We start from the raw sequence: 13250 nt of genomic DNA on the forward strand, positions 1-13250 counted from the left end.
AATAAATTGTGATTCTCTCCTTGGGAGACTTAAGAACTCTGTCAATTTATACACAAGATGACATATACTTTATTATTGAATAGGGGCAGTTTTGAAAGGAAAAGACTGATCATTTTTCCAGACATCGCTTAAACTATGCTCCTAAAACTGGGACAAACCAGGAAAGTTATAACCTCTAGCCATCCTCACAATTAAACAAAAGTGTGTGATAAGAAAACAAATGACTCTTGGAAATTTTCCCAAAAGACTTAAGGAAATTAAAACCCTTGGTAGTTGAAGCCCCATTTGCCTCCCTTCATATGGGCCAGATGATGTTCAACAGAAATCAAACTTCAAGGAGCCAGATTTGAGCCACGCTGATACCTGTGCAACTCCATGAGATACCACGGCTGCTTCTGCACCAGGACGAAGCCCACAATGTGCATGGCCAAACTGAGAAGAATGTTGAAGATAACGGAGAGCAGCAGAGGTGGGGAGATCAGCCGCCCCGCAGGTCTAAACGGCACTAGCTTCGGGTTGGCACCATTTAGATTCACTACAAAATAAACCCAAGGTTTGCACGTATGAGAGCAGGGAAATGCTGTCTTCTTAACCATAAAAGTGGCACGATTAATGCACTGTCAGGCCTCAATCTAAGCATCTTCTGTTTGCAGCAGATGGTAATTAACACAGAGACCTAAAATGGATCAAAGCAGAGAACAAGAGACTGTAGAACGTTCAGCCCTAAATGGGACACCTGTATCACAACACATTCTCCCAAAACTCTGGGATCATTGCAAAAGGCAGACCAGAAAGAATGGACAAGCAAGAAGTAATAGATGGCTACAATGAAACAGTGTCTTCTAGACACAGGAGACAGTTACATATATGAACTCACAGCAGTTGTGGCAGGGTGCACAAGATCTGTGCAATTGTAAACCAAACCAAATCTCAGCATGGAAAGGGGAGTCGGACATGAAGTCCCATCCCTGGCTGAGGGGCTATTGGCAATTGATATCTTCTGGGAGAGGGGGAGTCAGTTTTCTCTAAGACTGAATTAACCAAATCCAACTAAATCGACAGTGCTCCAGCAGAAGAACACACATACAGGAATATCTGTGCCATACAAATCTGTAGTCATAAGGTAATTGTGTAATTCAAATGCTGATTTCTGTACTTCTCTTGCCCCATTTCTGGTTGCAATCCTTCTTCTGAGAATCTCCTGTCCCCATGTTCTGTAAATACTGCTTCCCTACCGGCTTTTTCCCTGATATGCTAATAAAGCAGCTTACAGCCAATTGCTGAGCAGGGGAGAAAATAGGTCTGGACTTTCTGCCAGCCAGGGGAGATGGAGCTAGAGGAGGAAGTAAGAGATTCAACCAAGAGGAGCTGGAGCAGAGAAAGCCATAAAGTGTAAGTGCCTTGGGGATTTATGCTGGGAGAAAGCCAGATTAGCATAGAGAATTAAGAATAAAGTAAATTGCTGCTCAGGATTGTGCAGTAAAGCTTTATAAACAAATGTAATAGAGTTTCAATTATTTTGGTAATAACTGGGTTAAGAGAGAAACAAACACAATTTTATAAAAATAACTTTACCAGAAATCGGTCAGAGGATGAGTGAAAGCACAGAGTCAACAAGGCTTCCACATAAAACACAGATTTCTTAGCTGTAGAGACTGTCCACAAGTATTAAAAGTATTCTTTCATAACACCCAGAAGACACCAATAAGCCGCTGACCTGCGCCAGGCATTATTGGAGGTATCAGTAACACAGCAGCAACCCCCCCCAAAAAAAAAAAATCACAGTCAGCAAGGAGGGATGTCATACACCTGTAATCCCAGCACTCAGAGAGGCAGAGGCAGGCAGATCTCTGTGTGTTCAAGGCCAGCCTAGTCTACAAAGCAAGTCCAAGACAGCAAAGGCTACACAGAGAAACCCTGTCTCAAAAAAAAAAGAAAGAAAGAAAGAAAGAAAGAAAGAAGGAAGGAAGGAAGGAAGGAAGGAAGGAAGGAAGGAAGGAAGGAGAGAGAGAGAGAGAGAGAGAATGAAAGAAAAGAAACAGAGTCTTGTTCTCAAACAACACACACTCCAGAGAAGGGAAGCAGGTAAAACAGTATCAAAATAAAAACAAAATCCTTCATGTATTAGACATAAAGACTGAAGAAAAGAGAAAAATATAGAATGACTATAGGTCTTTGATTTGAACGATTAGGGAGGTAATGATGCTCTTTCAAAGACTACAAGATGTATAAGAAAAAGGATGGTTTTGATTCCTTTTAACTTTGTTTTGCTGCCGTAGCCCTGGAACATTAAGTAGCACAAACAAGCCGCTCAGTAAATTCATATAATTTGATCCGGCAGAATTAAGAGTTTGGCTCAACTATGTCACAAGTGGGCCCTATAAATAGGCAAAGCTGGATGCTTCATTCCAGAGCTCCAGATAATCATCTCATCGGCAGATATAATCCAGGGATTCACGACACACAGATGACCTTTTAAGTCATGTGACTAGTGACATACCTTTGAGAGAGGGTGCAGGCTGGAGTCGAGATACTCAGAGCACAGGGTTTAAGGAAATTAAAAAAAAGGAAAGAGAGCTGTGGCACTTAAGAGGTAGATGAATTCAGGAGAGTGTCGTACCACTAAAGGAAAAAGAAGCCTTTTGACAAGAAAGGGTGGTGTCAAGAGTTGGGTGCTTAAGGAGAAGTGGCCATTGGTATTGACATCAGAAGGGCATGGAGGGCTTCACCAGCAGCAGGCAAGGGAAGTGGCTGAATTGTAGTTAGCGGTTGCTACACCTGAATATGGTCTTTTGTATTTCTGAACATTTTTTTTTACAATGAATTGTCATGAAAGCTGTTAAAACTATGGAAGAAAAGGCATGAAAGCAAGGCCACAGCACATGTAAAAAAGACAATGAAAGACTCATACCTTTGTAGTGATTTAGTAATGTGCTAACTCACAGACAGTAATGCCTGGGGTGGCTCATAGGGGTCTTGCTGATGAACTTGCAAAGGAATGGTGGGCTGTGGAATTGAAAACCTGTGTTCCCACAAAACTCTGGACACAGATTTCATTCTTAATCTGTTAAAATTTGAAAGCAGCCAAGATGCCCTTCAGTAGGTGAATGGAGACAGAAACTGGGGCGCAGAGACAACAGAATATTGTTCAGCATTCGGAAGAGGTGCGCACCAAATTATGGAAGGTGTGGAGAAACCGCCAATGCATAACATTACTGTAGGGATGGCAGATCTGAAAGGCCTATGGACTACGTAGTTCTGCAGACGTTCCTGGAAAGGTGTAGAGACAGTCAAAAGACCACAGTGGTTGTCAGAAGTTTGCGGGAGGGGAAAGTAAGTAGAGCACAAAATACATGGGGGTAAACAGTGTAAATGGTAGTGCAATGATATCCATCACCTGACGTGTGTCCAAACTTCCAGAGATCGAGGCTAAGAGTGAAGCCCAGTGTAAAGGATGAGTTTTGGGTAGAGGTGAGGCTGCCGATAGGGTAGTTGTGTATGCTCAGCTGGGAACGGTACAAAAGCTTTGCAGCAAACCTAAAACAGCTCGGAAATACATTCAGAAGCTGGCAATTTTCCCTGTGTCAGAGATAATCCACACACTCATTAGGAAGGTGGGACTCCGGGGTACTACAACAGTGGAATCGCCCTTAAGGGCCACTTCCCATGGGCAGAGGCTCCGATTTGGCGTTCACCGAGATCAAAGCCATTGCTCTGCAAGTGCAGCACATCTCAACTACACCTACACCGAAAAGCAAACGGAAGTCATCTCCTATTTTCCAAGGGCTTTTCCATTCTATTTGATTAGGGCCCATTTGTAGAAGCTCCATCTTTTCCAGAAAAGGGCAAAAAGCTAGTTTTCCCCTTTGCTAACGTTTTCTTTTAATGGAATTGAGTATTCTGTGGCCCCACCCCCTGCCTCTGGAACTAAAGCCAGAGACATTCCTGCTGCTGAGAGACAAATCTTCCTGGGGTGGAGAGAAGGCAGCAGGGAGAAGCTCCTCCAGGAAGAAAGTCTTAAAGTTCTTACTTGTTACACCAATGAGAGTCGTGATGGCCAGATCCTGGAATAGAAACTGGTAATTTGAAAGGCTGTTTGTCTCCTGGAAACAGAAAGGAAAGCAGATTTTTAAAAATGACAAGCTTATGGATGAAGTTTAACAAGAATTCCTTTGTCTCCCTATGACTTTAATTTTTCAAGCAGCTTACTGAGGACATGACATGGTTTCAGGCCTGTTTGGGGTTGGTGAGTGGTGGTGGTGTGGGGAGCGAGACCCGTGTCTGTGAAACCCTCTAGCTCCAGGAGACCTTCCTATATGTGCCTCCTGGACAGGGTCCCCTGCATGAGTGATACTCAGTGCTGAATGTGGGTTTGGTCTGGCACAATAAATCATGCATACCCAGCAGTCACAGGTAACGGCTGACTGTTATTGGTAGTCACACACAATTTTCATTGATGGAAAGTTGGAGCAACTGCATTCACAGCATGTATCTCGGACAGTGTTAGGTGAGGTGTTCTACAGTCTAATAAACTGTCTTACTGTTCTTGCAAAAGAGTGTTCAAGCCTCTGCCTTTAGAAATGTTGCTTCCCTGCTCTCGCACTTGAGTAGAAAGGAGGTCAGAAGATGCTGTATCGGAAGAGGGTGAAAACAAGGAACAAGATAGGAGCCTACCCACAGAGGGCCTCTGAAAGACTCTACCCAGCAGGATATCAAAGCAGATACTGAGACTCATAGCCAAACTGAGAGCAGAGTGCAAGGAATCTTATGAAAGAAGGGGAAGATAGAAAGATCTGTAGAGAACAGGAGCTCCACAAAGAGAGCAACAGAACCAAAAAATCTGGGCACAGGGGCCTTTTCTGAGACTGATATTCCAACCAAGGACCATGCATGGAGATAACCTAGAGTCCCTGCACAAATGTAGCTGATGGCAGCTCAGTGTCCAAGTGGGTGCCCTAGTAATGGGAACAGGGACTGTCTCTTCCATGAACTCAGTGCCTGGCTCTTTGATCACCTCCCCCTGATGGGGGGAAGAGGAGCAGCCTTACCAGGCCACAGAGGAAGACAATGCAACCAGTCCTGATGAGACTTGATAGGCTAGTATCAGATGGAAGGAGAGGAGGACCTCCCCCATGAGTGGACTGGGGAAAGGGGCATGGCATGGAGGGAGGGATTGGAAGGGGATGGAGGAGGGAGCTACAGCTCGGATACAAAGAGAATAAACTGTAATAAACAGAAAAAGATGCCATATTGAGTTATACTTTTGAAGGTAATAAACTGTTGGGATTCCAAAATAGAATCAAATTCCCACAAGCAGCTTAACCTCTAGTGCCTTATTAGAGAGTCTGAAAACAATGAGGCCATGAGCTTGAATCTAGGAGAGGGCAGACACAGAGTAAAGAGGAGTCTGGATAAGACATCTGCAGGGATGGTTCCCTTCCTTAGTGTTGGAGAGTGAGCTCACACACTGAGTTCACAAAAATAGTGACGTCTGTTCTTGTTTTGTATCTTGTTAAATACTAAGAGCCACCACACGATACATATATTTTTATACCATAATTCGCCAATTTTCAGATCTGTGTATTTAGGGAACGAGAGCTCTGCTAGCTAATCTACTCTTCAAAGTCAAATTCTAAGCTTTCGTGAATGTTAAGATCTAGATGTTAAACACGACCAAAAAAAAAAAAATGCTTACATCGTGCAAACATGCCACTAAATTAATTGCACTAAATAAAGTTAGGATCTATGCAGAGCTTGGCACTGCCTGCTTCTTTCTCTCTGTCTTTTCTATTATCTATGTTCCTGGGATATGAACGGCTCCTGCATCTACGTGGTACATGAATGTGTGCTGCTACTCTATGTGTCTTCCCTGCTCACATTCGGGCATACCAGGTGGGTAGCTCGATATTTACACCCTGAAATTACAGAGGGGAGTCTGCTATGATGGCTTACGTTGGCTGTCAGCTTGACACACCTGGGAAAGGGAGGCTCAGCTGCAGAACCACCTCCATCAGATTAGCCTGTGGACACGTCCCTGGGATGTTTTCCTGACTGTTAATTGGTAGAGGAGGACCCAGCCCACTGTGGGCGGTGCCATCCCTGGGCAGGCAGGACTAGGCTATGTAAGCAACACAGCTGAGCAAGCTGGGCTAAGCAAGCCAGTAAGCAGTGTTCCTCCATTGGTTTCTGGTTCACACGCCTACCTAGAGTTACTGTATTTTCTCCTATCAGGGATGGAAAGTAACCTATAAGCCAAACAATCCCTTTCCTCCCCTAGGTTGCTTTTGGTCCATATATTATCACAGCAACAGAGAATCAAGCTAGAACGGCAGTTACTAAGTCTAACTCCAGTACTAGAATCCAGTACTAGAATCCAGTACTAGAATCGGTAATGAACAGCATCCGGAGAGCAGACCCCTGATCCACACAGCTGAAAGCCACAGCGAGAGTTAAAACGGCATTAAATCCCGTTCCTCAGTTATCTTGACGGTGTGTTTCTCTATCGTAGAGCCACGACTCGTCCTGCAGGTCTGTCCAGTCCTGACTCGTTTTGTGAATTCTCGAGGACACTTTTGGATGGATCCTTGATGCGCAAACATCCTATTTTCATCGAGTGAACCACTACTGGCTTTAGTTCTCACTAAATGAGGCTTAGTCCCAAGTCATACCCAGTAGAGCAGGAGAACACCAACATACTGAATCATGCTGTATAGGGCCATGTACTTAAACATGCAAAAGGACGTGACGAGAGCCGCACGGCCTTCCCTGCATGAGAAAAGGAAGGAAGAGGGAATGAGGGAAATGACGAAGAGAAATAGGGGGTTACGCTGTGCTTTTTTAAACCTGAGTAGAGCAATAACAACAATGGCGAAAGGATAAAAAGCAAGACACCTGGTTTTATGATAGCTTGTCTCAAACCGTGGAGAGTCTTGAGCCAGCGGGAGCTATTAAATGCCTGGTTGCTCGGGAAAGAGCAGTTCCGGGCCAGCAGCGTCCACAGCCTTGACCCAGCAATGGACTGTGATTTACAGTTACTTTCATCTATTATACATGGAATTGTTTCAGCTCTTGAACTCAGAGCCAGGGGGGCTAGGAGCTGGTCTCAGACCTCATACACCTGCGTTAATGGGATTTGGAAGAAGGTCAATCTCCTGTCTCAGTTTCTGCATCTGTGAACTAAGGGAAATAAATAAGGTCTGGGAACACTGTCAAGCAGGCGCTTCGGGAATTTGGCGTCTGATCCAAATCGTGCCTAGGTGATTCTACCTCTTCCCAAAACTGGACTAAAAATAATGTGTACACTCACATTACCTGTGCATCAGATTTAAATACGCTGAACACAATGAGCATGCTCGTTTGGGCTACTATTGACTGCTTTTGCACAAATAACACAGTTGAGCACAAAACAGACGGCATGCAGATTACCATTTCTTTCTCTTTCATTTGGGGGTGGGACTTAGACTTTAATTTATTTATGATTGATGTAATACGTTCTTATGAGTTCAGGACCTAATCATCAGACCAGATCTTGCTGCTGTCATTGGCTCTGCCCGGGAGGTAATTTCTTCCTGTCTCTCACCTCTTCAAATGACGTTTTCCCAAGACATTGTCTAAAGCAGCTAACTCCTCTTCCCCGGCCATGTTCAAACTTTTACACTACCCATTATATTTTTCTGATAGCACATAGGAATCTCTGTGAGAGCTGTCTTTACTGATTTCCCTTAGATCCTAGCACTAAGTTCCCATTCAATAAACTCTACTCAAGCGCTTGAATAAATAAGAGAAACTGGCCAAGTCATTACATTAATATGACAGAAAAAAAAAGCATAAGAGTGGATGAAACACATGATCTCTGGGCATCTGTGACCTCTGAGCATGGGCTATCACTTATGTTCTCTAATCCTGGTTTCTTTATTTAGAAAAGAAACACTAGCCTTGTGTTCATCTGTAACCTTTTTTTTTTAGCACAATAGGCTATCAAATACATTTTAAATTATAAGCACATGCTCTCTGTGATGACCAAGATTGGCCACAATGCTGTTCAAGCAAATGTACCAGCAGTACAAATGTAGCACCAAGTTGAATTCAGTGGGGGCACCAAAGAGTAATTTTTAGAACTGGGCGTGAGAAGGGTAACCCAAAAACACAAAGGGTCAAGAGGGGAGGAAGGCAAGTGTGTTTTCTCAATCTCCCAGGAAAACCTATCAAAACAAATAATAATTGGGGATGCAATTCACAGCAGTGACAACCCTTTAAAAAAAATGATCCAACTTGGCTGGGCTGTGATAGTCCACACCTTTAACCTCAGCACTCAGGAGGCAGAGGCAGGCAGATCTCTGTGAGTTTGAGGCCAGGCTGTTCTACAGAATGAGGTCCAGGACAGCCAGGGCTACACAGAGAAAGCCTGTGTGAAACAAACAAAAGAAAAAAAGATTCAACCAGTGGCCTGTAGTGGAAACAATACTGTTCTTCAAACGTTATTTATAACATGTATTTATATTTATTTTATATATATATATTTTATTTATATTTATAACTCCACTAGGTGGGAAAAATGTTTGTATGTTTACAAAAAGCACCCTCTCTAGACACAGCTTTTCTGTTTTTTGTTTTTTTTTTTTCCCAGAAGAATAATATTATCTGCACCCAAAAGTCAAAAGGGAAATCACTACGGGGCTAAGTGACTACTTACTTGATGAGATGAGGCACACACTCGATGTTTGGAGTTTTGGAAGTGAAAGGTGAGGCCACTGATGCCTCCTGCTCTGATAAAGAGATGCCCACATGAGCCATTTTCAAAGCCTGAAAGGGAAGAGTCAGTTTATCGTCTCTGTGCGCACACAGCTACAGAAGCTGGCCACATGGCGACCTGTGATTGCCAAGCAGACTTTACCTCCCTGCCTTCAGGTAAAGGACGTGGGAGTAGAACACCTACCAAGGAGGGGGCAGCTCCAAAAGCAAGCTGTACCTTATTTAGCAAAGAGTCGCCAGGGAATCATTTCGTGCCCTTGATCAAAACCTTCCCCAGCCCTTTGTGAAAATGACATGCCAAGTATTGTTGAGAAATTTTGGCCCCCACACTGATAGCTACTTACCCCACAGTCGTTGGCTCCATCACCACACATACCTACAAAGTAGCTAAAAGAGGAACATGAACTGTAGAGATCAGAGCTAGTTTATTCGCAAAGCAAATTCCTCTAGTTAAAACCAAAATTAACCATCCTTCCTTAAGGATTTAATCATTTTATTGTAAGGATGTTGCCACCTAAGAGACTGGTCAAAGCAACGTGCGACTGTATGGTTCACACAATCGATGGAGAAACCCAGCACCTCGCGGTGCTCCCCCATCACACGGGCATCTCACTGCTCAGAGAACAGTTTTCCTTTCCACAAAACCGGTAAGGATCACAACTGTGTGAACAGACAACACAGTTGGGAGGTTGCAGGGTTTTATCTAGAAACCAGATCTGGGTTTTTGCCTCCTCCCTTTGTCACTTCTAACATCAAATGTTAGAAAGCAAAGTGACAAGCAAAGTCGTAATTATAATTATAGTTGTTTCAGGAAATGCACCCCGTTGGTGTTCACTCAACTAAACAGTGAGTGGCAGGCCTAGAAGCTGAAGAGAGAAAGCAGAGGGCTGCTTCAGACAGCGTTGTGGGGTTGGATGAACACTTCTGTCCGGAACTGTTGACTGAGGTTATGAATGGTTGGTTTCCTAGTTCAACCGCTCCTAGTTTGCACTGCCCTTTGCTTTTAACACTACTGTAAGAAAACTAGTTTACTCTGGAACCCTTCATGGCTTTCAACCATGAGAAGACTCGGGGCTTTCTGTGTAGAGAAACTTCCTTAATGACTAAATCACGTAATTAGGAGGATGGAGTTACGAGTAGGAGTCACATTCACATGGTCCACCATGAGGAAAAAAGTTATCAAGAGGATGAACCCTGGACATTCATTTCATCGGGAAATAGTGACTCTTGGTGTTGATGTGGCCTAACGATGTCATGGAAAAGATGCATTAGCATAAGAATATTATAATATTATATTAACATATAAAGTATTTGATATATAACATTATATTATACATAGTATATATAATACAGTATGTATTAATAATATAATATTATAATAATATAAATATTATAATATTGAAGAATTTAATGAACCTCTGTGTGTTATAATTGTAATGATAACTTATCAAACCTGAGCTTACATTCTTGCTTCTTCAGTGGTTGGGCTCATTTCACACAGTATCCTTTTGTGACCCTATGTTCTCATACAACAGTTCTCAATTTTGGGTGCAAACGCTATTTGTGTGAGAAACCATTAAGCATTAACTAAGTGATTCTGAATCAATTAAGCAGGATCATAGGGGCTCACAGAAATTGAAATGACAATCATGGATCCTATATAGGTCTGAACTAGGTCCTCTGCATAAACATTATGGTTGTATAGCTTGGTGTTCTTGTGAGGCCAACAACAGTAGGGTGGAGGCTATCTCTGACATTTTTGTCTGTGCTTGGGACCCCATTCCTTCTACTGGGTCACCTCATCCAGCCTTGATATGAGGGGTTGTGCCTAGCCTTATTATAATTTGTTATGCCATGTTTGGTTGATATCCCTGAGAGACCTGCTCTTTTTTTTTTTTCAGAGATATAAAAGGGGTGTGTCTGGTGGAGAGGAGAGATGGAGGGGGGATTGGCAGGGAAAGAGGTACAGGAAACTGCAGTCAGGGTGTAACATATGTAAAAAATAAAAATAACAGTGTCTTCTAGCCCTGTTGGAGCTGCTTACAGTACTATTGGAAAGTGTGGAACCATATTGCTTACTTCTTCCAAGTTTCCCAGTGAGTGTCATCTGCCCAGGGTAAAACTACTGACCTAACCCAGCTACATAGCTGCTGTGCCTCTTCCATTCCCTCACTGCAACCTCCATCACTTCAAGCCTCTCCCATCCCCCTGACTACCACGCCTCCTTCACTTCATCATGGACAGAAAAAAACCTACTCCAGTTTCTGGAATTCCTCCACTAGACTTGACTTTTGCCCGGGAGACATTCTTGCAAAGATGGTCCCATTGATCAGTATCTGCAACAACAACAAACAATCAAACAAAAACAAGAAAAATGTTGTAATATGGCAGCTAGTCATACACAAAACATATAACATTGGCTGGTAATGTTTATGAATAACAGTACAATTCATTACCAAGGAAATAATACTTTTTTTTGTATTTTAAGATGGACATTGAGACTTTTGTTATCAAGTAAAGCCAATGAAAATAAATATAAGTGTTTACAAAAATAGTTTATTAAAAAAAAACAACAACAATGACCTATGAAAAACTGAAATTTTTGGAAAACTGAACCAACGGAATCTGAACAATCACAACAGAGAAACTGAGCAGGTCCCAAGAGAAGAGACGGACACAATTGCTTCCCAGAAAAAAATTCACAACTAACAGAAAATCACCAGGTGACGAGATAAAGACAACTTGTGACCTAATAATACTATCTGGACTTGACCAGTTATGAAACTCAGCTTCTATCCCGAACTTTTAATGAGTCTTGGAATGTGGATGGTTAGAGGGTCTGATATCCTGCCCTGGTTGCCCTCTCCACACTTTAAGTTCTTCTGTCTGACAGCAATGTGGTCCTTGGTCTCTGTGGCCAAATGAGTTACTTGCCCCTATTATGAGTTTGTTCTTTGTAAACGTGGCTTTAAGTTTAGACTCTTTAGAAAAGGAATCTTCTACCACAAACATAATGACACACTCCTATCCTTGCCTGACCTTCTGTCCCACTGCTGGGTTCCTACTAAACTGTGAAATGCACTCATTGTGGCAATATGGTAAAAGCTGCCCAAAGCTAATCCTCCATGCTGCCACTTTTTTCCTAGGGCTGGTACAAAGTTGACTCCTTATGTCTATCATTTTCAAACCTAATAGGAAATAACAGCACCTTTGCAATAAACATTCTGCTCTCTTGTGATGTGTAGAACTAGCTAGTCAAATTTTTGTCTATTTCAAACATTGAAACTATTTGGGGTCACACTATGTAAGTGACATGTCTGTCATCCTCACAGAAATGCCATCTCATTCTTAAAACTCACCTTTGGCAATAAGCTGCTGAAATGTTGACTTATAACATGAAAAGATTTTCCACTTAGGGCAAAATGGTAACTTCCTTCTCCGCCATTATCTGGGACTTCTCGGATATTGATGTAGTTGTCCTGCAAAGCAAGGTGCAACTGTTCTAGGCTGTTCCAGTTGCTAGAGCAGTTAGGACACAAGCATATCTGACAGAAAGAACTGAAGTTAGACCAGGGTCTTTCCTTTAAAGTCTCACTCCAGCCCTGATCCCTCAAAGAACTACTGCTTCTGTGTTGGACTGATCTTCACAAGCCGCAGCTCCTGGCGGATAAGAAAATAGCACTTACTCATGTCCTGTTCTCATCTTGATGTGCTCTCTGTGAGTCCCAGGCACGAGTGTACTTCACACATTTCAAGTGTCAAATATAAAAGCATTGCAACTTAACAACTCTCTCCTGGAAGTGAGAACTTGTTGGGGTTTCTTTTTCTAACAGAATTAATAGCGTTTCATAAGAACACAATGGAGATAGAATACTAACAAGACTGGAGATAAATGAACAATTTTTTTTTCTACCCTGAAGACACAGTCTTATTATCCAGTGCACACAGCAAGTTCTGAAAGGGACTAAGTCCCCTTTGAACTCAATGGGGTGGCTGACAAGCAAGGGGAAATGTGGGAAGCTAAATTCACAGCTCTGCTTACTGTGCTTCTTCTAGTAAAAAGACGAAGGTTTTTTTTTAAGAGCAAAAGAATGAGTACTGTCAGAAGCCAAGAGAGCCTAAAGCTTAGGACACAGTAGGAAGAGTGTGGAAAACTGGCATAATTGGGTTCTTATTTGTTAAAGACCTGGAGAAGTTTGTTGACTTGGAGTTGCCTCAGAACTTGAGCTAGTCACAAGTATTACCAGCACTGTGTGGCAAGTCAAATAAATGCAGCAGAGTACTTTTGTTAGGTGTACCTGATTCCCAAATGGCACATGTTTCTTCTCTTCTACTAATTGCCAAGAGATAGATGCTGATGAAGAACCAGTGGCTTCATTTGCCTCTACAAGAATAATTTTCTGGCCTTCAGAAACCATCCCAGACTTCCTGGCCACTGTTATTGCGGTCTGGAGATTGTCACCTGGAATAAAGAAAGAGCATCCTAAGACCATGATAAA

General features: G+C 42.6%; 1 protein-coding gene across 4 annotated transcripts in view; it reads right to left on the reverse strand.

The window, feature by feature from the left end:
* Positions 1-13250, reverse strand: part of Atp13a4 (ATPase 13A4) — a 136209-nt gene that overhangs the window by 13481 nt on the left and 109478 nt on the right. For 3 of the 4 annotated variants that reach the window (XR_009586933.1, XM_060370168.1, XM_060370169.1), the window contains 8 exons: positions 13050-13213; positions 12111-12230; positions 11008-11087; positions 9096-9138; positions 8693-8802; positions 6669-6765; positions 4031-4103; positions 364-535 (listed from right to left, as the gene is read on the reverse strand). Coding sequence is in view for 3 of the 4 variants with exons in the window: in XM_060370168.1 (XP_060226151.1) it covers positions 364-535; positions 4031-4103; positions 6669-6765; positions 8693-8802; positions 9096-9138; positions 11008-11087; positions 12111-12230; positions 13050-13213 (859 nt within the window). In the remaining variant the exon portion in view is untranslated. Of the gene's footprint in view, positions 1-363; positions 536-4030; positions 4104-6668; positions 6766-8692; positions 8803-9095; positions 9139-11007; positions 11088-12110; positions 12231-13049; positions 13214-13250 lie in introns of those variants that run through there. The other variant, XM_060370170.1, reaches the window with a different exon arrangement.

The sequence above is a fragment of the Meriones unguiculatus genome, chromosome 17, assembly GCF_030254825.1.
Source record: "Meriones unguiculatus strain TT.TT164.6M chromosome 17, Bangor_MerUng_6.1, whole genome shotgun sequence".
Taxonomy (NCBI): domain Eukaryota; kingdom Metazoa; phylum Chordata; class Mammalia; order Rodentia; family Muridae; genus Meriones; species Meriones unguiculatus.